Here is a 27,040-nt window from a genome sequence, read left to right on the forward strand (position 1 = left end):
GGGGACAGCGCCTCTCCACGCCCCCACCCTGGGATGAGCTAGGGGAAGAAGAGGGGTTTCTAACAGTCACGTTCTCGATGGGAGGGTGGGGCTGAACTGTGTCCCCAGAAAGATGCCCTGGAGTCCTCACTCCCAGCGCCACGTGTGACCTCGCTGGGCGAGGGGCCTCCACGGAGGCAAGGGAGTCACCATGAGGTTGTTGGGTGGCCCGCCCGACAGGAGTGGTCCTTGGACAGGGGACTGGACACAGGTACAGGGAGAGGGAAAGTGGAGTCTGCCGCCCGCACGCCGGCCCTCACAGCCCCGGAGGAACCAGCCTGCTCACGGCTGGGCCTCGACGTCAGGCCCCAGGACGGGAGGCGACACGTCCCCACGGTTCGAGCTGCTGGTGTGTGGTGCACATGCGCAGCCCCAGCAAAGACACGCGGCGCTGGCCCCGCCCTCGGTGACCTGGGCAGCAGCTGGGGCCCCGGCCAGCCGGGCTGGGGGGTCGTCCGGTGGATGTGGTCTGCCTGCCGGAGCCACCGACGCCACGCGTGGCGGAGCCGCTGGAAGGCAGAGCTCACGGCCTTCTCGATTTCGAAGTCCGTGTGGGCCAGTTTAGGGGCGAGGACAGGCCTCGAGCTGGGCCACCTGCAGGGGAGCCTGACGCCGCCTCATCACTCTGCTCTCTGGTCTGTTTCCCCCCTGGGGACTGCGTCTGCCTCACCGGCACGAGGTCGAGCGCCGCCCCGGCTGAGGGACCGGGGGAGACGCTGCCCCTCGTGCTGCTTCCAGGAAGCTGAGGGGCCGCACACTTCCCCGAACGTGTCTGCTCCTGGGCCGCTCCCTGTCTCCGGCCGGAGAACCGAGGGTTTCTGGGAGACCCTGCCTCGGAGGCTCTGGGCCCTGCTTCGGACACCTGGCCAGGGACAGGGCTGGCGCGGGGTTGAGGGGTCCTCCGTGTCTCACGGGGACGCCGTCGGGCCCCAGACAGACCCCGGTGGCCCGGGGAGGGAAGCCCGTCTGACGTGTGTCTACAAAGAGGCAGTAAGAGGGGGGTAAAGGGCGGGGTGGGGGTGCAGACTTTACTTATTTCACCTACGAGGCTGTTGACTCTGATGCTGACTGGAAAGGGAGTTTGTCGCTATAGCAACGGCCAAGGCCCACGGCGCCCGTCCTGCCCGCCAGTCGCGGAGAAGCCACCAGGGGCACGTGGGCCCCGGGGCGCTGTCCTTCGCAGAGGTCCAGGAGGAGGCTCGTTTCAGAACAAGCTCACCTTCGCCGACCTGTCGGGGGCTGTTCATTGTACCCACGGTTTTCTGTGCGATTTTCTTCACTTTGGCGAAAGGAAAACAGAATCACGCCTGTCCAGCGGTCAGAGGTGACCCTGAGGGGTGGCCCGAGGGCTGTCCAGTGGCCCCGACCTTCCCTCCCCAGTACTTCGGGGAGGCAGCAGGCGACGTGGGACCCCCGGGGCGGCTGCTGTGGATATTCCAACAGCTTCATGCAGAGTCGCCTCTTCAACAACCAGCCAGCGGCTCCCCTCACGGGCACTCTTTGCATTTAGGAGAAAAAAGTTCCATTTTTTTCTGTCAAGAAATGCAGACTAGAAGGAACAGGTGACCGGCACAGAGGACCGCGACGGGGCAGCGGGTCCGTCTGGCATGGCCACGCCCACTGCAGGTGCCACCCATTCCCCAAACTGCGGGCCATCGGGGTGCGTCTAACGCGCCTGCTCCCGCACAGTGGTCCTGTGGTTTCCCGGGGGAGCCAGGGGGCGGTGACGCTGGTGTCCTGGGGCTGCACCAGGGGTGGGACGTGAGGGCCTGGGTGCTGCCCGCTGAGGCGTCCGTCCTGAGCCCCTTTTCTAAAGGTCACTGATGACGTAACAACAGAGGTTTCAGTGAGCAGTGAGACCAGGTCCTGACTGGGGGCGGAAGGAGACGGGCGGGGGCACTGGACACGGGGACACAGACTCCGTTTTTTAAAAGTTTTGCCATGAGGGGAACGGAACTGCTGGGGGTGAGGGGACGATGGGCAGAGGCTGGGGCCTTCTTGCAGGAGGAGGACCAGGGCACAGCTGGATGCGGACAGGGGCAGACAGGTGCAGGAGGAGAAGGGCAGGGCAGGGGGAGACTGGACCCCTGGGGCACCGCCTCTGGCAGTGGGGACCACACCGGGCCCCCCGCACCGGGGAAGCAGAGCGAGGCTAAACCCAGGCCACGCCGTCTGCCCAGGTCCACCTCCTCCTGCCTGAACGGGGCAGAGGCTCCGATCACGAGATGGATCCATGGAGACATAGAGGGTCCAGGAGGCATCAGGGGAAACTGCTCAGAAATCCCCACAGAAACCCACACCTCACGGCAGCGCTCGGCGGTCGCAGGGCACACAGACCCACGAGAAGCAGCACCCCCACGAGGCGGTCGGCAGGTGGGAAAGAGGTGTCGCTTAGACCGGATATTAGGGGCAGGGACGAAGCCTGACGGGGCCCCGAACACGAGTAGTCGGAGGGGACTGAACAGGTAGAAGAAAGTGTCCAAACCGTAACGACTGTGCAGGGCAGAGGGTCGGACCTGCAGGTCGAGGAACCGAACTTCTGGAAGGGACAGAGCAACGGCCGGGTGGCGTGTGCGTTTCACAGCCCCTTGGACACAGCGCGGCAGGCGGTAAAGATGCGGCCCCGGCAGCAGGTGGGGAAGAGGGTCCATGCCAGCGAGTGGGAGGGTAACCACGGCAACAGTGACGGCAGCGAGCGTTGATCGAGAGCCTGCTGCACCGGGCGTTCGTCATCTCTTATCTCAAAAAACCTGCGCCAATGCCAGGTGGGCGCTGTGACTCCCCCTCTGACGACAGGGAAACCGAGTCGGGGTGAGGACGGAGTGGCTGGGAGAGAGGCCGTGCTCAGGGGACAGACAGCAACCTTGAGAACGAAAAGAGGGGTCGAGACAGCGGAGCCACCAGACCTGAACGAGGTTGATGACCGGACCCCTGACGGATGGGCAGCCGCTGGGGTCGCAGGTGCCAGAGGAGGGCCTGGGCGCGGGGCGGGGGACGGAGTGGGCACTTCTACCCAGAGCAGGACTGGTCGAGCCGCTGGGAGACGCAGGAGATGGCCCTGGTGTTTCTCTCGGGGGGTAGGGGGCTGCCCCAGGCTCAGGAGCTGAGCAGAGGGCCTGGGGTCCCTGTGGACGCCGTGCTGAGCACAGCTGGCCAGCGGGCTGGACTGCGGCGTCAGATCCTCCCTAGTGTCCCCGACAAGCCAGAGAGCACGTTCCCACCGGGCGAGGCCCCAGGTGCACGCGCCACACTGAGGCCCCTCACCCATCGCCAGTCCCGCCCCCTCCAGCGCGGCCTCATGTCCGCAGGACACTCCCCAGGCCCGGGGGCAGGAGGGCTCGCAGCCTCAGCTGTCTCTGGTCACACCCGTGGCTTCGACCACGACCACCGGACATCGACGACACCCGTCTGCAGAAACACCCTTCCACAGGTGCAGGTGGGCCACCGTCCGCGCCCTTGGCTGCTGGAGCGACCGCCTGTTAGGGCGGGGACAGCCCAGGATGGCCTCACCGCGGACGCTTCTGAATCCAGCCGAGCAGCTGGCGCCTCGCGGTGCCCCCAGCACCCCCCCAGGGCTGTCGGTCCTGCCGTCCCGCGTCCCAGGAACACGGGTGCACGCAGCCCTGTGCTTCCTGCGTGAGCCGCCCCCGCGCCTGCTCTGGGTGGGCACGGGGCCGCTGCCGGGAAGAGGGCCAGTCCCACAGGCTCGTGTCGAGAGCAGGTCTCGACTGCAGGAGAGATTCCCCCAAGAAGGCGGCGGATCTCTAGGTGGCGGCAGGGAGGACACCTCTGCCATCAGCAAGTCCTCCTCCCAGCGAGCCGCCAGACGGTCAATTACCTGCGATGGTGAGGGCCCTGGAGTCTGCAATCGCTGATGCGAGGGCACAGAGGGGGCTGGGCCTCGCCTACTCAGAGCTGGCACACCCCCCGAGGGCACACACCCTCCTGGTGACACACACCCTCCTGAGAGGCCACAGACGTGACGACACACCTTCCTGAGGGGACACACCGCCTGAGGCGCACTCATGATGACACACAAACTTCTGATGACACCCTCTCTTGAGACGCACTGTCCCAAGGGACATACCCTCCTGAGGACACACCCTCCTGAGAGGGCACACTCATGATGACACACCCTCCTGAGAGAGGCCGCCTGCTGCTCCACAAGCAGCCCCTCCAACTGCCCGGAGTGGGGCCGCCAGCTTCTGGGAGCTGAGTGCCCGCAGCTGTGATTGCCGACGGGCTGTCGGGTCAAGTGCCCCTCCTGACACCCACACCGCAATGCCTGGACTGACCGCTGTCGGACAGACTTAATCCCGTGGAGGAGCCTTCATTCCCTTCCATCGCCGTCCCCCCAGCACATCCACACCTCACTGAGAAGTACGCCCCCTGTGCCCCAGAGGGGAGGACCACTCCTCGGCTGCCCACGTCCAACACGTAACCACGAAACTGGAGACATCGCATCACCTGACGGCTGCACTGTCTTTCTCTTCCACGACCGCTTTTCCCGTGATTTCAAAGACAACCAAACACCAGGTCAACATGTCCAGGTGCCGGCATCGGCACTGCAACCATTGGTGACCAACCTGGCCTCGCCAGCTGGCCCCAAGTCACGGAGCAGTACTGGACCGCCCACACGGACAGACCCCGCCGGCCCAGCGGCCTCCGCGCACAGACCCCGCCGGCCCAGAGGGCCTCCACGGGCACAGACCCCGCCGGCCCAGCGGCCTCCGCGCACAGACCCCGCCGGCCCAGCGGCCTCCGCGCACAGACCCCGCCGGGCGACGTGTCTCTGAGAGCAGCCCCTCCTTACTCACCGACCCCACTCCGGCTTGGAGAATTTTCAGCCCGGATGCTCTCTGCAGGTCGTCCTTGTTGTCGACTGTTGAGAGAATTGAGAAAGCACAGGGTCAGCGTGGGGAGCGGAGGGGTCTCGACACCCTGGCGCCTTCCTCCCCTCAGAGCGCCAACGGAATCCCAGCTGCACAGCGGCGCTGTGAAGGAGCCAGGAGAGGAGACCCCAGGCCCGGCTGCTTCCTGCTGGGAGCTGAGGCAGATGCACCCCACCGGCAGGAGGTTCACAGAACTGTCGGGGAGACACTGCAGGCAGACGGCTGCGGGTCTCCCCGGAGAGCGAAAGGACGATGGTCAACCACGCACTCGTGGGAGATACGTCCATCACCTTCCCTCCCAGGAGGCAGGAGGGGTGCGTCTCCGTCCTGTTCGGCTGCCTGCCTTACTCCCTCGTGTCCCCACAGGAAATACTCTCATAATTTAGCTCCGAGGCAAACCGCGCCCTCGTTTGCTTCTGAGGGGTCAACCCCACCTTAGACTGAGGATGAGGAGCTCTGGACCACGGGCCCAGGTCCCCGAAGACCCCGCCACCCCGAGCTCACCCCGCAAACCCGCCGCCCACTTTGGGAGGAAGGTGTCCCCAGGCAATGGACCTTGGCCACAGATCTGAGGAACAGTCCTCGGGTGACGCTCCTGTCATTTTGGAATTGAAAACAGAAAACGCAGAATTTATTTCAGACCTGAACGAAGTCTCTGCACTGGTGGCCCATGCGGAAGGGGAGGGTGCAGCCACGCCCACCGTGGGCAATGCCGGGGCCTTGGGTGCGGAGGAGGAGGAGGGACCCCGCCCACCCCAGGGCCCCCCCACCCCCCGCGGGGCCTCCAGTCTTGGGAAGGTTTACCCCTCGGAAAGAATGGACGCATTTTTCACCTTTGGTTAGTGCCCGTCACTGAGAGGAGGAGGCCCACACAGCCCCTTTGGTTACAGCAGTGGAACCCCCAGACACCCGGCGCTTCGGAGTGGGGGGCCAGGGCCACGGTGGAGCCCCCGGAATGGAGAGAACGCTCCTCGTTCTGCGGCGAACACAGGCACTTTACCGAACAGCTGCCTTTGGAGGTTGAGAGCAAACTCCAGTGGGCGGAGGAACAGAAAGCACAGAAAAGTGGAATTTTAAAAACACTCCATCTACTGCTCCAGAGCAGCGACGGGTCTGTGGGCCCAGGGCTTGGGCGGCGGCCCGACACGAGGTCAGCAGACTCCTGTGCGGGGTGGGTAGAGGGTCGGCTTGCCCGCAGCGTGAGGACCTCAGGACGAAGCACAGGGGACAGCGAGTGACCGGGCTGTGTGTCTGCTGGGTGAGGCCCAGACTCCTCAGCAGTGCCCCCAAACGCATCCCCCGTGCCTCCCACAAACATGCCTGGCCTGGCCAGCCAGCCCCCACGGTCCAGGCTGGTCTCCTTGCCCCCCCAAAAGCATACCAACGACCTTCTCAGGTCGATGATCTGAGCAGGAGGGTGGCCCTGACCGGGGTCAGACTTTCTCCTGCAGCAGAGTCCGGTCTCGGTCAAGGCCCAGCTGCGGCGGAGCCTCCTCCTGCCGGCCTCTCCGGAGCCCCTTCACAGCGCCTCCCTGCAGGACTCGACAAACCGTGTCTCCTGGACCCTTCGAATCAGAACAAGGGTCTCCCTGCCGTCGCTCAGCGGCAGCTACTTTCTGGGAGAGCATCACCCCCTCCGTCCCTCCCTCCCCCCCTCAGTGCTCTGTGTGCCAGGCTGGGATGAGTGGTGGATGCCATGAGCCGGCTGAGCTGACGTCCAGCAGGGGGCTACGGAGGGGACATGGAGGGTGGACGTGGCTGGAGGGGTGTGTCCACGTCACTGCAGAGGCGGCGTAGCCAGCGTCAGCACAGAGGGACCACCGCCGCTCAGGGTCCAGGGAAGCCCTCCAGGGAGGCGCCTGTCCCGCAGGTGTGAGAGGCTGGACAGGGCAGGTGGTGGACATCACGGTGATCCATCCACCACGTCAGGTCTGTCCTTCCATCCAGAGTCTAGCCCAGAACGCAGGCTGCTAGCCACCCTCCACAGGCAGCCCCGTATCTCCTCCAGGTAACCACACACGCGCGCACAGCCAGGGCAGACCACCGAGCCCTCTGGTCCATCTACTCCCCGCACAGGGCTTTGCACAGGTTTCCACAAGGATGTCAGGAGCGGGCGGGCATTGGGCTGAGGCAGCCCCAGGCCTGGTCCCCCCGGCTCAGACGGGAGTGGGGACCATTTGCAAAGACGCTTACAGAGAGCCTTCCTGGGCCCGAGGGCACCTTCTGTTTCATAGAACTCATCCAGAAATGGGCCAGGCACCCACAACCAGCTCTGGGGGCACCTCGTCAGGTTAAAGAAACGGCTGCCACCCCGAAAGCCCCTGTGCCCAGGGAGGCCTCAGGGAGCGGGCTCCCCGAGAACCAGGTGCGGAGACCCTGTCTCCCGGCTCTTCCCCGAGGGTGTGCCCTGGAGAGGCCGGAGGGCTTCTGGGGCCATCAGCACCCCAGCAGCTGTGGGCTCAGACTGGCGGCTGCGCGGCCCCGTCCCAGCCTCAGCCCCCGCAGCGCGCTCTGGCCTCTGCCCGCGTAGACCTCCGCTTCCCGAAACGCCACACGGGCGGCAGAGGCAAAGGCAGGAGCGTGTGGAAGTCAGTTTACCCTGCGCACGGTGCCTCGTCGTCGGCAGACGTTGGTGACCTCGGCCCATCCGACGTCCTTCCCCAGGGGACTCAAGGTGGTTCTTACACATCCGCCCGCAGCGTTGCCTTTGAGAGCCCTCCCCAGCCACAGGGACTTGTTTCTGCAAACCCTCTGGTGGGTGGAATGGGACACCCACCTTCTCCCACAGACGTGTCCCCTGCGACGTGACCCTCCCTCGGGGGCGGGGACCCACCTCCTGGGCGCCTGCTCCCCGTGTCCCCTGCAGACACGCCTGCTGTCCCGAGAGGCGGGGCGGAGGCTCACATCGCCCCTGGGTGGCCCTGCAGTGACAGTGGCGGTCTCTGCCGAGGCCTTTCTGGAGAAAGGTGACCTCTGCCTCCACAGCCCTGGGGGCAAGGTCGGCTCAGAGTGATTGCCAGGGCCGAGCGCAGAGTCTGAGCTGGGGTGTGAGCTGGCCAGCCGGCGGGCGCGGAGGTGGGGACGCTGCTGGATGACAATGCGCGCGGCCCATTTCCATCTTCGCGGAGACAAAAGGGTTTCCGAACACTCACGAGAAGTCCTTTAGAGTAAATCCGCGAGATGAAGGATATGCAAATCACCCGGAGAAGCGTGGCCCTACCACGTCCTCAGAATTCTGCAACCGTCCATTTAATTAACGTTTTAATTTATCAGAATCCTTCTCTGCACTTGACAATCTATGCAGCCTTCCCTGCAATTAAGCACGTCGCTGTGGTGGAGTGACCCTGCCCTCTCTATCCCCGCCGTCCCCGGAAGTGCCTACGCGGCAGCGGGCACTGCTGAGGGCAGACGCAGGGGGCAGGAGGGGCCAGGAGGGGCACGCGGCTCCTTCCAGACCCGAGGGGAGGCAGAGCCCGGTGCTGGCGGAGCTGAAACCATCTGCTGGCGCAGATCAGATCCACACGTATTTCCACCACAAACACGCATCCTTTCTGCCCTGTCCTCACCCCTAGAGATGCCGGGGGGGATGCAGCGAGCTGTCTGATCACGAGAGGACCTCCAACGGCCCCATGGCCCCCTGCAAGGGGTCAGCCTCGCTGACCGGGGCACGGCCCCGTCTGGACGCCCAGCTCGCTGTGGGAGCCTGCCTCGTCGATGGGCCCTTCCTTCGCGGCTGATTTCTCTGTGGCCCACACGTGATGCTGTCTAACAGCACTTTACCCACCGGATCGTCTTTCAAAACTGGACTCCGTCCTGTCAAGGCCCGCTGACCTTCATCAGCGAAGTCCACGCGACATCCTGCGTCTCTGCTGTCATTTCTATAGTCTCACTGCACCTTGGCCGGGAGGAGATGCCATCTCAAGATACCCCTTTCTCTGCCCATCCCTGAGGCAGCCCCGTCGGGGAGAGAGCTCTCTCGGGCCCGCGGGTCAGTCCCCTTGAGCCCAGTTCTCCCGCTGTTCCCCCACCTGCAGTGACTCCGTCCACCAGTCCTGGCTCCCGTGGCATCCGCTAGGCCGGACACAAGCCCGTGCCTGCCGTTTTCTGCCCACTACTCCTGCATCTCCATCGTCCTTATGGGGCGATTTTCTTTGTGGCACATCTTTTAGAATCAACTTCCATGAGGATCTATTGGTGACAAGCTCATTTTGGGGAAAAGTATCTTTATTCAACTCTTTCTTGCTTTTTTGAGCCCTCAGTCCTTAAAGGCATTTTCTCTCGGGACAATTCTAGGTGCACGACTATCCCCCCTCAGTGATATGAAGACATTTCTCTCCAGTCTCTGGTTTCGTTTTGGCTGCTGGGGATCAGCCTCGAGTCACATTCTCATTCGTTCTGGGCGGCTTTCAGAGTCTCTGTCTGTGGGATGTTCGCAGTCCCTCTGCGGTGAATCTCTGTGCACAACTGTTTTCATTCCAGTAGATGCACCGCATCTGAGAACTGGTATCTTCCATCGGGGACACACACGTTTTAGCTGCTGTGTCTTCAAATATTGCTTTTCCCTCCTGGGACTCCTATTAAATGTGTATAAGACGGTCTTACCTTGTTCCCTAAGATTCCTTCCTTTTTAAACTCATACGTTTCTCTCTCTCTCTAGGCTGCGGTCTGGGTAATTTCTCCAGCTCCCTCTTTCAGTTCACTAATTCCTTCTTCAACTAGATCTAATCTGCCTTTACACTCAGAAAGCTTCAATTTTCTATTATAGCTTTCATTTTACAAATTCTACTGTGTTAAGTGTCTCGGTCATTTTCAAGGCTCTCAATCTTTGGGTGCTATTTTACCCCCTCCTGTGTCCCTTCAAACATACAAAATACCAGGTCTACTGGTCCTGCCACCGAGGTGTATTTTGTCCATTCTCCTGGCCACCCCGCTCGTAGCGCCTCGCTCCCCAGCACGTTCGGAGACAGTCTGCTGTAAATACCCTTTCCTGGGGCTTTAGCTGTGAGGATCCTTTGCAGACAGAGAAACCGGTGGCTTCCTTCAGGGAGAACGTGTGTTTCCTTCTTCACCCGCAACTCCTTGCTGGGAGTTTCAGGGGCCGTGGGGTGGTGCCCACTTGGACGGGAGGGCTGACTTGTGCTCAGGCCCCGAGGGCAAACGCCCCCTCCACCCCACACCCAGTGACAGCTCCCCAGCCCTGTAGGTGGCCATCCTCCGTCAGCCGCGCCCTGGGTCTGGCCTCCTCCCCACAGTCTGCAAGGTCGTAAACACTGATGTTCAAGTCACCCTGGTTTGGGAAATACCCTCACGAGAAGGTCGGTATCTGTGTCCGCGTAGGGGAAAGTGGGGTTCCTGCTTTCCCTCGGTCTGGGACCTCCGAGAACTTCAACACCTCCGAACAACTGATGTGTTTCAGTGGCACCTCTGCACCTTCACAGTCCGGCATTGTGGTGGTTTTCTAAGTGAGAGGCAGCCCCACCATGCACTTCTCCCAGCACAAGGGTGGGGACGGGGGACCCCAGCAGTCCGCCAAGAAGCTCCCCAGCGCCGACTGCTCTCTGCTTCAGGAGGACGGCAGCCAAACCTCACGTGTCAAACGATCGGGCAGCCGTGCGCCACACCGGGAGCAGAGCTGTGAACCAACGTGCGTGAAATTGGCAGATTGTCCGTGTTTTTTGGGCACCGTACTGTCGGACTCCTGTTTGCCGTGGAAGAGACAGGCCTGGAGGCCTTCCCTGAGCAGGCACCTCCTGGAGCGGGCACCCTGGTCTCCTTCTCCCAGGACCTCTTCTGCGGACTCGATGTGCGTCCAAAGCCGGCGGAGAAGTCGGACCTCGGACCTGGACACGGCCCTCGGGCAGAGCCCAGCCGCCTCCCCGAGGCCGTGCTGCTGGCGTGGCCGCGCCCAGGGCGGCTGCAGGAAGTCAAGCCAGGCCCTTCTGACCTTGAGCCACGTTCTGCGTCACGACGGCACAGATCATGGAGGAAACAGTTTCCTCGTGACAAACGCTCCCCTTTCAGTGCCTTTTATCCGTGAAGAGGCGGGAGGACCGTCTGCAGCACACGTGGGAGAGACCGGGAACATCGTGGCTGCCACATCGGCGTCCCGGGAGGGGTGTGGTGCTTCCCTTGCAGGCCCCGCGGTGCCACCCAGGCCGCAGCAGACAGCTCCCAGGACCCTCCGCCCTCACCACCTCCCACGGCAGAGGGGCCCGGGGCCCGGCGTCTGTCCGAGCTCACTGTCCCTGCTGCGGGAAGCATGGCGTTCCTCTCTGGTGCTGCAGACCTGACCCGTCTTCTCTCTGACCCGTGGGAAGGGGGGTGGGGAGCTCGAGCCCCAAACGGTCATGTCCAGGCGCAGAGGGTCTGAGAGGCTCTTCTGTCCTCGGAAGCAGAGAGGTCAGTTCGTCAGACCCACACCCTGGTCCCCAAGGAAGGCCCTTCCGTCCCGTTTTCCAGCCTTAACTGAGTAAATAAATGAGCCTTTTATCTGCCGGGTGTCCTGCAAAGTCCCGGGAGTGGGCAGAGCCTGGCGGGGACGACAGGCGGGAAGTGTCAGCTCGATTTCCAGGCCGTTTTCCAAACTATTTTAATTAGATATTGTTTCAATCTCACTTGCATTAATTTAATACCTGATATCAACACATTTCGGTTTCCAATTTGTGCAGATGATTTTTCCCAGCCCACCTGGTTGCCTGGAGTCATTTAAAACAAGTGTTTGTCTTTAGCCACCGTGGGCGGGGCCTGGCCGGCGGGGGCCTGGGAGGAGAGACTGCAGGGGCCCTGGCGCTTGGGGACACGGAGCCCCGTCTTCTTACCACACGTCTCTGGGCAGCAAGGATAAGGCAGGAGCTCATGACAGTAAGATCTGCCCCCAGCTTCACGATGTAATTGGGTTTCCCAATGCAAACTTCAGTGAGATCTGATGTTTTTTTTAAAAAATTAAAAGGCATCTGAGTAATAGCCATGCTCATCACCCAGACATTTTCTGACAGTTTCCAATGAGGAGGCGTTGAACCAGCCCTAAAGATCCTTCTCCCCACAACGCAGGTTAGGTTCTGCATCTTGTCAGGCTTTGTTTTTGTTTTTCAAATAGGTACAGATTCTGATAAACTCGTATCCTTTATGACGGCCAACATGAGCTTAAAGAGGCCTCCGCAGTGTCAGGGGTGGAACACGTTGGTCGGACACAGGATTTGGGCAGAGGGGTCCTCTGGGTGACAGCTACCTCGGTGGTGGGCACACACCATTCACCCACAGAAGGCACGACCAGGAGTGAAGCCCAAGGTGAAGCCCAGGCCTTGGTGAATAACCGGGTACCTACTGTCACATGTCAGGGGGGCATGTGGGGCGGGGAGGGGGCGGGATATGCCAGCTCCCTGCCTTCTGCTCCATTCTCTGTAAAACTGCTCTAAAAAGAACCCCTATAAAGAATGTAAACAGAAAAGGTTGGGAGTCCGTTGTGTCTGTCTGAGGTGACGGCCCTGGGTGGGTGTTCGGGTGCCGCAGGACTTGGGGTCCCGGGCTCCTACTGCACAGAGATCACTGCAGAAGATGCTCAGAACACTGAAGAGCTGCTCTTACTCCCGCTCCGCTGACTGCTGCTCCGTGTCTAACGTCGCAGTGGGATTTCTGACCCCTAGAAACCAGGAGTGGGGGCCAAGGAGGAGGGTGACCGGCACAGGGCTGCTGGCTCCTCCCCACGGCGCCGCGGGCACGGCACCGCACCCCGACACGTGGCGAAGACGAAATGACATTGGACCGCGGCCCTCGGTGCTGGGCCAGGGGTGGGCCATGCAGCCAACTCTGCAGAACTGGGTCACACAGAAGATCACGGTGGGACCCACGAAACCCGCACCCACGCGATGGCTGGTTTCCAGAGGGGGGCGCTGTCTTGGTCGGGGACGGGCTGGCGAGTGTGGTTCTGCTTCCCCGCCTGAGCCCCTCACTGGGTGGGCGGGGGTGGGGAGGCGGCAGTTGTGTGGAGACCGGGCTCTGCTCCCTCGTCTTGGCCGCTCACGGCAGGGACAACAGTACTGTCCGGCCTGCAATCGGCCTGTGCTGGGCAGACTTCCCGTCACTACACAAATACCACCGCTCGTCCGTAAGGTCACTCGCTACAGAAACCTGTTTGCTCTGCTTCACAGCAAAATGAAAATATACATGACAGGTGATGCCAACAGTGCTACGCCGGCCCCTGGCCGCCACCCCGGGTCCCCTCCACCCGGCGGCCACGCACCCCTCCCTCTCCCAAAAGGCCTTAGAATAAACACCCAGAGACTGTTTACCCAGGCGAACGTGTTTGTCTGTGGCCGGGGTTTCATGTGAAATTTAGCCTGAACTGTGTGTGTTTCAGTACAGGTCTGTACACGAAACATCAGCCTGGGGTTCTCGTCGTTACCCCAACATCACAGCGCACAGTAGGAGAGCACCCCTCAGGGATGTCCTGACCCCACTGTGCACATCAGGCAGGTCACCAGGAGCCTGCCCACCAGCGGGGGGGGGGGGGGCACCACATCTGTGATCATGGGAGGTGGGGGCCAGGTGTGGGGAGCCCTTGGGGGACCGTCCACTCCCTGGGTGGTCCCCACCTCCTGAGCCGCCTGCGGGGAAATCAGCTGCCACTTCTGCAGACGGCTCGGCAGGCAGCACTTCTGACCCAAGAGCCGAGAGGGATTCCTAAGGACAACATGGCATCTGCCTTGAGGGTCACGGGAGCCGTCGCTCTGCCGCGGGGACCCCTGACCTGCGAGGCCCTGGGTTTGGTCCCACGTCAGCACTGGTTGCCTGACGGCCAACAGTATTCATCACCGGTCCGTGCCGGCGATGCTCGCGCCCGAGCCCAAAGAGGACGGGAATGGGAAGTGGGGCTTACACGCCTGTGGAGAGGGCACCTCCACAGTCCTCGGCCGATGCGGGGACAAGCCCCACAGTGGGTCTAAGACACACTGCCTTCCGAGCTCCCCTCACCCCAGCTTCGCATCACGGAGACGCGCGATTCCCACTGTCCTTCGGTGAATGGGGGGCTGCTGAGGTGCCCAGGGCGCCCGCGTCAACCACCTTGCTTTCGGAGAGAACTCTCTCCCGCACCCTGAAGGTCTGACTCCGGCACTGGCTGTGCCCAGGTCGTTGCTGCCAGAGTGGCCGCTGGGCTCCCCCGCGGTGGCCAGAGTCACGCCCTGTCCTGGCCGCACCCCTCAGGCCGCGCGGGGGGCGCCAGGTTCCGGCTCAGGACTGTGACTCTGGGGGGCTGACACCCTCTTTCCAAACACTCCCCTGAAGCTGGGGGTGCTGGTCAAGAGCTGTAGCAGTGAGAAGCCAGCCCTTAGGTCTCAGGCCCTGGAACCACCAAGAGACAGGACAGGACAGTGGACAAGGGAAAGCGAAGGAAGAGGTGGGCCGCTACCCACGGCATTCTGCCGGAAACCACAGACCTCTCCTTTTCTGGGTGATTCTGAAACCTCTCCTCCCAGAAACGAGAGATCATTTCCTGACAAGTACATTTTGTGTGTGTGGTTTTTTTTTGGTAATTTGCAGAATGTTCTGTAGGGACGGTGCAGACTTTGTCCAGCACAGTGAGTGGATTTGGTCACATATATATGTTTGAGTTGTCTATGTGTCCATCACCTGTCCACCCACCCACCCGTCACAGTCCCAGCTGAAGAAGAAAACCAGCTCTCACGACTGCATGTAGGACTTTACAGCATCTCCTGTCCTGAGCCCCACGAGACGGTAGCTGCTCAACAGGACACTGAGCGAGCAGGAAGGGTCTCAGTGGTCACTGTCTCACACAGATTACAGGAGAGGGGAACGGGCCCGTGGCCAGTGGTCATTACACACACACACATACACACACACACACACACACACACACACACACACACCCTTACAGGAGAGGGGAACAGACCCGAGAGGGGAACAGGCCTGTGGCCAGTGGTCATTACACACACACACACACGCACGCGCACACACACACACACACACACACCAGGAGAGGGGAACGGGCCCGTGGCCAGTGGTCATTACACACACACACACACCAGGAAAGGGGAACGGGCCCGTGGCCACAGCTCCCAGTGGCAAAGTGGCGCGGAGCCAGACTCTGGGCACCCTGCAGTGCCCTTTGCTCCCCTAAAAACTGGGCGCCAGGCCTCCTAGCCAACCTGGCAGCCTACGGCTCCGTCCTGGGAGGGACACCTGGCTCACAGGAGTGGCCACGGTTCAAGGATGCCACGCCGTGTCCTCCAGGCTTCCGAGCCTGGTTCCCTGCTCTACCAGCGAGTCTGCGAGCCAGCCAACACCTTCCAACATGGATTCGCTGCTTACACCAGGCTTCTGTTGCGTGTCCATGTGAATTCTGGCTGACGCAGGTGCGTGGGGTGGGGTGAGGCCTCCAGAGGGCAGTGGTCACAACCAAGGCTCCTTCTGAGAAGCTGGGTCCCGGGGACAGCTCTGCGTTTGCTGAGAGGGGCATGCAAGTCGGGGCCCGAGCGGAACTGCCAGGGTAACAGGGGTCGGGCGATTCTCTGCTCCCCCAGCAGCACCCCGTCTTCCCCAGGTAAACATCAAACAGGTGCTTGAAGAAAGGTGGTTTAGTGGGAGCTGGATTGTTGGTCTTCCTCCCTCTCAGGAGGCCTTCGCATTCGCACGGGCTAAGACAACAATTCTTTTCTTTAAATGGAATGTGTTGGGGTGACAAGCCCATACAGGTGTCAAGTGTGCGGCTCAGCGAAGGGCTTGCACCCTGCAGCATGTGCCCAGCCCCAGCGCCTCACGGTCCGCTAACATCCGACAAAGGAGGCGAGCAGACAGCGGGGTGACGACGGTCTCTTCAGTGAATGGTGCGGGAAACTGGACAGCGACACGCGCACAAACGAAACGAGACCACCGACTTACACCACGCACAAGAATAAACTCCGAGTGGACAAAAGACTGAAATGTGAGCACGAAACCATGAAAGTCCTGGAAGAGAAGGGGGCAGTGACGTCTGAGACACCTCTCGGACAGTTTTGTCGCCGATGTATCTCCGCGGTCAAGGGAAACAAAGAAAAAAGTAAACAGATGGACGACATCAGACTATGACGCGGTCGCTCTTAAACCATACTCCCAGCGTGGGGTGGGGCACCGGAGAGGTGTCTCGGTGAGTCACAGATGAACAGAAATGGCAAGTTCTTCTGTAAGATCCTTATGGGCGATTCCACAGACTCTCATCTTCATATGTGGCCAAGGGCCGTCACAGTAAGCCGTTCAAACGTTTAGCTTTCATCGACTAAACTTGGTGACCAGCGCTGACTCGGGCTCTGGTCTGTGCTCTGTTTGTGCTGCTCACTGTGTCCTGTTGCTGAGACGGGACGGTTCCTGCTCATCTGAGCCCGCTTCTGCCGCCTCCAGTCTGAGGTGAGTAATTTTTTTCAATTGTTTTTTTCTTTAATCTTAGAGGGTTGGAGGGAGAAAGAGGGGACGAGAGAGAGAGAAACAACTGGTCGCCTCCCACGTGAGCCCGACAGGGTCAAACCTCCAACCGTCTGGTGTACGGACGATGCTCCAGCCCACTCAGCTGCTCAGGCCAGGACTGTTTAGTCCTTTGGACGGCACGCTGGACAGTTTGATGGGGACCTTGTAGGAATGTACTTATGTCTTATTGCTTTTTAAATTAGAAGTAACTGTGAGTTGTTAGTATGCACGTTTACTAGGATCTGATTTTCTCTCCTTAGAGCTGTCTAGTTACCTCGAGTGGGCGCCCACACGGCTTGGGCAGGGCAGCTCTGCGGCCCCACAGTGACCCTGCCTTGCACCTCTGGCTCAAGCAAAGACGACACATCTCCTGCTTACCTGTCAGCACAGTTCTGGGCCAGGGATGCTTAGCAGTCTTCACTGAATTTCACGGCAGCAACCACCCCGCGACGCTGTGAGTGTGACGTGGCCAGACAAGGTGTTTTGTCTCATCTCGTTTCTAAAGACCCTGACACGCACCGGCCGGGCTGTTTCCCTGAGGGACAGCACATGGGGCTCCAGGCCCTGTGAGCATTGCCCCCAGCCCTGTGACCGCCCTGCTGGACCTGCTGGGCCGCTTCCCTGCCTGCTCTGCACGCCCAGCACCCCCAAACCTGCTGAGCATCTCGCTCATGCTCTCCACTCCCCGCCCCCTCTCCTCCCAAGGGGAACGCTGTGACCTGGACCAGGACCCCGACTCCTCGCGACTCTCCCAACGTCCATCTTTCTCTGTTCCAACAGCCCTTCTCTGAAGCCAGGGTGAAGACCCTAAAATGCAGATCCGGTCGCGCGGCACCCATGGAGGACTCTCCAAAGGCCTCCCATTTCCTTCTGAGGATGTCCAAGTCCCAGCGAGAGGAAGAAGCCCGCTCTCGATCGCCTCCTCTCCGCTGCTCCCCGCCCCCCACTTCCTTACACACGTCCTAGTCTCTCTCACGCTCGTTCTTTCTCACTCCCGTCCCCGGCAGGATGTCTTCTCTCCCCTCACCCTCCCTCCACGGGCTGCTTCCTTTGCGCCTCCGGGGCTTATCCGGATGCCTCCTCCAGGAAGCCCCCCTGGTGCTCCGTGTACCCGAGGACAGAGGTTCAGGGCGGAGACACCTTGACGTTCCTCCATGTCTGCAGAGCTGGGTCCCTGGTGTCAGTACTGCAGGCCCCTGGCACGAGAGACTGGGTCTGGACCTAATCTCGGTCGCTGATTAAACCCTAAAAGGTGCCCTTGGGGGGACTGAGACTCTCACTGAAGAAAGGGAAGGCGACGAGAAGGTGCTAATTCTCGATTGTGCAGCTCGTGTGGCTACAATGAGGTCCCCGCTGCCCAGTGCAGAGCCTCACGGAGGGTTCGAGAGGGGAGTGAGACCTGCCACAGTGTAGCCCCTACTGGCTTCCGGTTCTGAATGACGCTCCAGAGTGACATGGGTTGGGGTGCGTCACACCGAGCTGGCCCGCCTTTTGCGGTGGGGGGGGGGCTGTTTAAGAAGCCAGAGAGGAGCTGGACTCATCCGCGCAAAGGTTTCGTCCCGACTGTCACCAGGTCTGTTCACGGCTGAGCAGGAGGCACCGCCCGAGTTTCCGTGCGAGCCGAGGCCGGGAGGGACCCACCCCCACTCACCCAGAGAACGGGCAGAGGCCAGGACCAGTGGGGACCAGGGAGAGCCGTCTGCCTGGGAACCGCGCCAGCTGAGCTCCGCCTCCGCCCTCCGCCCTCCGCCCCGAGGACAGCCCTGCGCAGCCTGAGCTCGCCGGGACCCGGGAACTGGACCACCACCCGACACACCCCTGTTCCGTCTCGTCTTGTTTTCCGCTGACATTGCCAAGCACAAATCTGGAAATAGTGTGACATACGCATCCTCTCAGATCGGAAGCGAACACCACCCGACACGTGTCTGCGCGTAGCTGGACCACAGCTGCTCGGAGCAAAGAGCCTCCTCCAGTGTGGAGACGGCGCAGCCTCCGCAGGGGGCACGTGTCCTTACGAAAGGCTTCCTTCGCTCTTTCAAAAAAACTGGGCCTCGTTGCCCTGGCTGGATTGGCTCAGCGGTTAGAGCGTCGGCCTGCGGTCCGGAGAGACCCGGGTTCGGTTCCCGCTAGGGGCACGTACCTCGGTTGCAGTTTGTCCCCGGCCCTGGTTGGTTGTGCGGGTGGCAGCCACTCGATGTGTCCCTTTCACGTTGATGTTTCTCTCTCTCTCTCTCCCACTCTATCTGAACAACAACAAAAAACAAACAAAAAACGGGGGCGCCCGCTGAGTTGAAAATCCCGCCTTAACCAGAAAATGGAAATGCCGGGGAGCAGGAGGCCAGGAGTCACTGAGCGGAACAGCGTCATCGGCGAGGTTCTGGGGCACCCGGCTCTGCCCAGGGGATGGCTCAGCCGTGTCAGCCCAGGAGCGGGGCAGACGGGAGGGCCCCACCCGATGTGAGCAGACCACCCAGCACGACGCCTCCCACGTGCCCCTCAGACCCTCCTCCCGCCTGTGGGCTGGAGAAGGGAGGCCAGGATTTCAACCCAAGTCTGTCGGGCACCAGGACATCCATTTGCAGTGTGAGCCCTCCCATATCAAGACATTAGATGTTAGAATTTTAAGTGTCGGGCAGAATTGTGGGTGACTTTTTTTCCTCAAAAGTTATATTTACTATCAAAGACACATCTGATTTCTGATGCATCGAGCGTGATCATTTTAAATGAAAATCACCCGTGTGGGGCGCAGCACCGATGCAGGGTGACCGAACTTCTAGCAGGGAGGTGGGGTTGTTAAACATGCGGAGAGACCGCGTGCTGGGTGTCAGGGCCAAGCGAGGCCAGGACAGCGCCCGCTGCAGGCCCCAGGAGCTCTGCAAAGCCTCATGGCCGCAGCCACAGGGATGCTGAGGGATCAAATCTCCTCAGACAGAAGGCACGTGCCTGAGCCACGCCGGCAACGCGCGAGGGCTCGGCGGCCCCACGTGGCCGTGGCTGTGGACTCGGGAGCCGAGAGTGGGGACGAGCCCGTCATCACGGAACATTCCGGGCAGGGCTGCCCTGGGACTCTCCTGGCCGCTGTGCCTGTGTCATGGGGGGCTCGTCGCGGGCCAGATCCCCCTGTGGCAGAATCGAATCGACAGGGAAGGTCACAGGCGGCGTGAACCTGTTACCTGGACCACGGCCCACACGCCACGCCCAGCGTCCCTACCCCTTGGAGGCAGAGGTGGACGCAGACTCTGACTCCTTGAAACCGGCCCCTAAGTCGTGTATGTGCACCTCGGACCTGTCTGGATGGCTACTGTCCAAAAACCCCAAACAGGACAGCAGTGGTGGCCAGGGCGTGGAGAAGCCAGAGTCCCTGAGCACTCCGGCGGGAATGCAGACTGGGGCCGCCACTCAGAAACAGAACGAAAGGTCCTCCCAAAAGTAAACAGAATGACCACGTGACCTGGCCACCCCACTGCCGGGGGGTCTGTCTCCAGGAGACCTGGGGGCTGGGTCTGGAGGGGTCGGCGGCAGCACCCACGCTCCTGCCGCGACGTCCACTGTGGCGGGACGGGCAGCCGCGTGTGCGCCGGCAGGGGGAGGGATGAGGGGATGTGGGCCGTGCCCACGGCGGGGAGTACCTCAGCCTCACCAGCAGGAGCCTCTGCCACAGGCGGCAACAGGACGGACCAGCGGGTCCGGAGCGTGCAGGCGCCTCGCTGTGCCCCAGAGGTTCCGCCTTCCTCTCGTCGTCCACCCTCCAAGGTCCCACAGCTGAGCCTTGGGGTTGATTTGCGGAGACCTGGGCGGGGCTCCAACGCCCACTCCTGGCCCCACCTGGGCCCGTCTGGAGACGGCTCTCTGCAGAGGGGATGCTCCTTGTGGGGGAGACGCCGTGCGAGACGCCACCTCGCTCCCGCCCTGCCTGCGCCCCTCCCCGCCAACACCCCGCTGGGCTGAGGGTCTCGAAGCTCCAGGGGGTCCACCTGCTCTTGGAGGCTCCTGTCGGGAGAAACCTCCCGAGACACACACGTCGGTGGAGCTGAGCCGAGCTGCCCGCTGCTGTGAGACCCCAGGGACCACCAGGCAGACGGCGCCCGGGGCCCCACAGCCGGGCGGGAGGGCAGCCGCGTGGCCCCTGCAGCGTGCGGCATCCACTCCCGCCCAGGGAGCCCGGCACGTCACGGGCCCTCCGCGGTGCAGGTCAGTTTGAAGAAAAGCACCAGCAAGCCCACCCCACCCTCAGCCTCACCGCCCACCCAGCCACACGCTGCGCCGGCTCCGCTTAGCCAAGGCTCAGGGCGGGACGTGCAGCCCCAGGGGGACAGGAGACACCGATCGGCCCTCCTGGCACCTGCGACCAGTGGCCTGGGAGCCCGAGCAGGGAGCCCGCGGGGAAGGTGGAGGACTCAGGCTGGGTGGAGACCCCCAACCTCCAAAACTCCTTCAGGGGGCCCGGGAGTCTCCTCCTCTGCTCTGGTGGACCAGCCAGAGCCCTAGGCCGTGGTTTCCGCTGCCGCGTGCCTCTCGGGAGTTTGTTTTTTATCCTCACCCGAGGACATTTTCCCATTTTTTGTTCAGATAGAGTGGGAGGGGGAGAGAGGAAGAGAGAGAGAGAGAGAAACATCGACGTGAAAGGGACACATCGAGTGGCTGCCACCCGCACGACCAACCAGGGCCGGGGACAAACTGCAACCGAGGTACATGCCCTTAGTGGGAACCGAACGCAGGTCTCTACGGACTGCAGGCCGACGCTGTAACCACTGACCCAAACTGGCCAGGGCGCCTCTCGGGAGTTTTTATAGATCCTTCTCCCCAGAAGATACTCGAGCGAAAAGGTGAGACCCAGCAGGTCCTCAGAGACGGTGTCTCCAGTCTGGGAAATCCAGCAGGAAAACACTGCTTCTTCCCCAGACGAGGTCACGGAAACACTGTCACTTCCCACACCGGTTCCCACGTGCCCACTTGTCCCGGGGTGAGCACCCAGCACCCGCCACTCTGTGCCGTCTGTGTACCAGTGAGACGCTTTTACTTTCCAACACGAAACCCAGAGGCCGACACCGGCAGCTGATGCTCCCGCCCTGAGGACCAGCCAGACCCCTCCCGGCTGCCCCAGGCGGTGGGTCCAGTACCTGCCGGCAGAGCCCTGCTGGCCAAGGGCACCCCAACCCCACAAGGCACAGGTGCCCGACGTCACCGCGCTGGGACCGATCGCTTTGCAGCAAAAAGGCAGAGGCCGCTGTCTCCACAAACAGACCACGAACCTTATAAGGATGTGGGTGCAAGTGATTCATCTGGGAGGCGATCCCAGGACACAGACGAGGGGTAGGCCCGTGGGGGCTTGCAGGACGTGCCCGGGGTCCTCCGAGGGGCGGGGAAGCGGTGTCTGCGCACCGACAGTCACCCCGACTTGGAGGGTGCTGAGCGGCCGTCGCCCAAGGTGGCCCTTGTCCTTGTTCAGCCAGCACAGCCAGGAGCCGCCCTGTGGAGGGACAGGTGGGCACAGGTGGGCGTGGGGCCGCGGCAGGGCACCTGGGGTCGGGCACAGACTCTCCCCGAGGGGCCGAAGGGCCTTCAGACTGTGGTGCCATGGAGACGACGGAGGTGACTCCTGGGACCTATGGTCTCCCCGAGGCAGCAGAGAGCCTCCTCGGAGCCCAGGAGCGACTCCCACACCCAGGGGTGCGTCCAGACGGAGGTGCATTTCGGTCAGAGTGTCCTGCTGTTCCCACTAACCCACCTGTCCTCCCGCCCCTGCTGGGCCGAGGGCCTGGGGGTGGCGGCATGTGCCCCCCACGGGTGCACCGTGACGACACCGCGCCCAGTGACAGCCCGGGCGCCAGAGGGCACATCCTGCGAGTCACTGGGGAGAGAGACCTGGACCTGCCACACCCACCGAGACGGGCAGCAGGCAGGAAAGGCATTCCGACGCCCGGTGCAGACTTCAGTCAGGACGCCGGCGCCAGGGAGGAGGCTCGGGTTCCACTGAACACAGCCCCGGCGGCCAGGAGCAGAGGGCGGGCGCAGCGCGACAGAAACCCGAGGTGCCAAGGGCAGGGGTTCTTGCTGAAGCAGCCGGGGGCCAGATGCCGAGGTGGGGGGCTAAGCAATCTGATCAGATGTCAAGGGCGGGGGACTCTCTCCAAACTGACTTTGCGGGATTCTTGCTACAACTGGACACAAGGGTGAGACGTGGGGACTGAGGATGAGGCGTCGACGACCTGAGCTCAGCAGACTGGGGTGCGGTGCAGGAGTCTCCGTCACCGCCCAGCGCCCTGAACGGGCTTCACGCCCCTGAGCCGTGCGCCTCAACGTGGTCCAAACAGCCAACTTTACGTGTGTATATTTTACCACCACAACAGAATCGTTGCAAAAGAAACTACGGTAAGTCTGCCACGGCCGGGGACTGTTTTAGACCACAAACCAGTAAACCTTTCTCACAAGAGTTCTTCTCGCATCAGGACGCTTTCGAGTGTGGATGGATTTGCCGCACGTGCCCGCAGTCCTGGGAGGAGCTCTGACCCCGTCTGATTCCGGGACGTCGGCTTTCACGCGGGGAGTCCAGGAATACACAGCGATGGTAGGTTTCAAGGTCAGTCATTAGCAGTTTGACGCTGAACAGTAGGTTTTGTCCTCTGAAATCAGAGGACACACCGATAAAGGCTGAACACCAGGGAGCTCACTCTACACTTCGGACGACACTGAATACGGGGATTTTCACCTGTGCTGAGTGTGCAGGCTCCCAAGGTCGGGGGCGTACCTTTCCCGGGTCTACCCTGCACCGCCCGCACTGGTCAGCTCTGCCCCCGGGGAGGGTCTGGGAGGTGACCCGGGCGTGTGCCTGCTCCTGATGCCCGTCCTCGCTGCGCACGGCGTGGGGAGGGAGCAACTGGCATAGTGCCAGCCCAGCCCAGAGGAGCACACCAAGAACTTAGCACCCAGCCTGGGCACCACGTTGTGTGGACTGTGGAGTCGGATAAACCACAGACCAGTCGTGGCCCCTTTGCTCACTGTTCGAAGGACCAGGGGGCAAATTCGTGTTTGGCCATTGAAACGGTGATAAACAGATGATTTAAATTGCTCATTGCACAGTTTTCCTCCCTCGAGTGGGATGATGTACCCATTTCATAGGACATTACGAGGATGAATGGTTAATGGATGCAAAGCATGATGTGGTGCTCAGCAGACAGTACGCTCTGTGAACAGCACCCTCGCCCCCCACAGCTTCTGCGACAGCAGGTGCGGCCGCGGGGCCCACAAAACGCCACGTCACTGTGGGGGTGACGACGAGAACAGGAAGCAGACACTCCCGTCACCTGGGAGCCGTAAGGTGCAGAATGTCGGAACTAATGACAGATACAAGGTTTCTGAGCGGTCTATGGATTTTATTTATTGGAAGCCTCCCCGTGTTCCAGGACTGAAATAATTAAGAATCGATTCCGTTTTACGATGTGTCTTTACGCACCGTGGCTGTGGCTGAGAGTCAGTTCTTAAAAAGAATTACACAGGTTACGTGTTATAGACATCAGTTCAGTGGCTAAATAGCCCATTAGCTCGGATTTAATTACTTCCCATTTTCTCCGGGAGAGTGTTCCGTGACGCAGGCTGCCCCCGGCACCCACCCAACCATGACGGAGACGGTTCCTACCTGGGGCAGGAGTCCCAACAAGCCAGCTCCTGGGTGAGGCCTCGGTCGTTCCCAGAGCCGGAGACGCAATTCCACAGAAATCCCTAATTCAGCACCACGTCCTCTGGGTCAGCCAAGTCCACGCTCCAAGTGCCACGTGGGTGTGAATTCCAGTCGCCAAGTGATCTCCACTCGCCGTTCCCAGGGAGCAGAAGTGGCCCCCCAGGGACGCAGTCTAATGTTTATTAGTAAATCCTGTTTACGTGACTTTGTCCTGGTCAAGTTCAAACGCTGTATTTTCTTTGATGAAGACTGTCCCCGTGGGTCTTACCCATCATCTGAGAGAGGCTGTTAAGGGAACTGTTCTTGTTCCCAAGAAGCCCCTCCCTGTGGGCTCATTTGCCCCAGCACACTTGGGGGACACCAGCATGAAAGAGTGTGAGCGCTAGCTGGGTCCCCACCACCATGCTCGAGCTCCCTGGCCCTCAGCGCCCTCATTCTGTAAGGACGCCAGGCCCTTCCATGCACAGTGGGGTCACGTGGGGTTTAGGGGTACAGAAGCTGGACCCCATGGCCGGGAGTCTGATTCATTGGTCTGGGTGAGCCCTGGACATGCAGCCTTTAATCACCTTCCCGGGAGACTCCTGGGACATCCTGGTGGATGGTCGGCCCGTGAGGTGCTGAGGGGGCTGCTGGCCCACAGCAGAAATTCCAAAAAGAATCTCTTGAATTCTTCCAGACAGTAAAACCCAGGGAGACTTCAGGTTTGAGAATGAATCGGTCTGGGTTTAAATTGGTCAGATGGGCAGCTTTCTACTCCAACAGTTTGTTCAGTAATGCTGTGCAGGCCACGCCACAGGCCACGGGTGCAGTGTGGCTCTGGGACACGTCACCGTCCAACCTGAGCTCGGTGGGAGCTGCAGAGAAAACGCCAGGCACCTCCCTGCCCGTGAGCAGAGCCAGCCCCTTCCTGCGTGTGCACGTGGAGGTTTGGACACAGGCTCCATCAGTCCGTCCCCCCAAGACCACACACGTGGAAGGGGGTCGGCAGCCTCAGTCCCGTTCGCACTTCCCCTCCCCCAGCCTCTCTCCGATCCTGCAGGGAAGCCCCGTGGGGCAGGTCAGGGTAGGATGGCTGACAGGCCAGCGTGGGGCTGTCTGGGCGTCATCTCCTCCAAGGAGACCTCCAGGGACCTGGTAACCTTGGAAACGAGGGGGCCTGACAGAGGCTCGGAAGGTGGTGGAGGCTCAGAAGGGGCTGACCCCGGGGCTCCGTGTGGACGGAAAGGCACCAGTGCAGGCTGGTGAGGCTGGTTCTGGGCAAACCAGGCCACAGACGGCAGGGAGGCATCCACACGATGGGCCTGGAGCCCGAGTGGGGAGGCCCTGTGCCCCAGGCGTGGGGGTGCAGGACCAGCGAGGGGGGAAGGGGAGCGGGGGGGGGCACACAGAAGCACAGGCCGGAGGAACCAGCAGGGGTGGGCTGGGCCAGGGGGTTCCGGAAGGCGCAGGCACCGCAGGGCCACCGAGGACGTGAGCAGAGCCAGGTCCGAGGCCGCAGAGGCAGGGCCAGGCCTGGGCTCGGACAGCGAAGCACAGGAAACACGAGCCCATACTTTCCGCGGGGTGAAGGCCCGGCCAGCTCAGCTCTTTAGACGACGTGGGGGCACAGCTGCTGGAGATCGGAATTTGAGGGTAACTTCAATACCTGTGCACCTTCGCCCCTGGCACCTCCAAGGGCTGAGCGCACCCCTGAGGGCCCCCGAGCACTTCACCAGCCCCTCTGCTCAGAGGAACCAGAGAGCCGAGTCCTGAGTCACAGTGTCGGCCGTCAGGGAGGTGCCGTAGTCCCAACTCCCGTCCAAGGACGCGGTGCCGAGAAAGCGCGAGAACCGTGGACGCCAGCCGTGGAGGACACCCAGGCCGACCTGAGTCGCCTCCTGTGCAGGCTCTCGGCACCTGGCGGAAAACCTCCCTCCACGCCGACGCTCCGCACGGAGGCTGCTCGCGACGGCTCTGCCCCCACCGTCCAGTCCGGGGAGCGGCCGCGACCACCTCCCTGCCCGCGCTGGTGTGGAGGTGGTGGCTGTGTGGTGCGTCTCTCGTGTCCATTTCTGGTTTTCCGCCCTGGTCCTGAGGACACTTAGCTCTTCATTCTTGGTGGCCATGCTGCCTCTGCAACGTGGGCATCTCCTCCGTTACACCTGTTTGCACTGTGTCCCCACACGCCTGTGTCCCCGTCACATCCAAGGCCATCTCTCTGGGCTCAGACACAGCTTCCAGGACAGACCTCCGCGGCTCAGCGCCTCCCCCTGGGCTCCCCCCGGCTCTCCAGGGACCGTGTATGTCCATCGGTCTCACCCTGAACGCCCCACACAGCCTGGCGTGTCCTGCATACTTCTGTTTGAACTTCATACTTTTTGGGATGAACAAATGAGTGTTCGAACCATTAACTCCACAACTAAAGATTATTTTTTTTAACCCATCATGAACCCAAATTTGAAGACTTCTGGAAGGAAAATGAATGGAAATGCAGATTCACCGGTGAGCGGGGGACCCAGTCCACTCAAGTTCAACACATCGGGACAGAGAAAGTAAAGTTGGGGATGTTTTCAAAGCTCTTGTAATGAGTGAAGATCTCCGAGGGTTTGGCACCACTCGGAGGAACAGCCTCATCATTACTAATTCCTTTGGTATTTCCTGAGATGACATTAATCACAGCAACCACTCGATGTAATTGGAAAGTCAGGAGGCCGCCTGCGCGTTCCCGGGCAATTCCGTGCTGATTAACGGGCCGTCCCGTGACAGCGCCACCCTGCCACCGGTGGAGTGCGCTTCTCACACCCGTTGATGAAGACACAACTCCAGAGCCAATGAAGAAAAAAACACCCAGACCTCACCGGACGCAGCGGGAGCTGGGAGCACTGGCCTGCGGGGCCAAGGTCCCCAGGGAAGGTGTGGGCTGCAACACCCTCCCTGTACGTGGTGTAGTAACTGCCCAGGGAAGATGGGCCCTCGACACTCTAGTGGAACAAGAGGT

At 61.4% G+C, this 27,040-nt stretch overlaps 1 protein-coding gene across 1 annotated transcript in view; it reads right to left on the reverse strand.

Annotated features, from left to right (window-relative positions):
• Nucleotides 1-27,040, reverse strand: part of PTPRN2 (protein tyrosine phosphatase receptor type N2) — a 385,447-nt gene that overhangs the window by 139,645 nt on the left and 218,762 nt on the right. The window contains exon 12 of the mRNA XM_036246374.1: nucleotides 4,857-4,921. Coding sequence (XP_036102267.1) covers nucleotides 4,857-4,921 — 65 coding nt within the window. The remainder of the gene's footprint in view (nucleotides 1-4,856; nucleotides 4,922-27,040) is intronic.

This window comes from Molossus molossus, unplaced genomic scaffold (genome assembly GCF_014108415.1).
Source record: "Molossus molossus isolate mMolMol1 unplaced genomic scaffold, mMolMol1.p scaffold_m16_p_7, whole genome shotgun sequence".
NCBI lineage: Eukaryota > Metazoa > Chordata > Mammalia > Chiroptera > Molossidae > Molossus > Molossus molossus.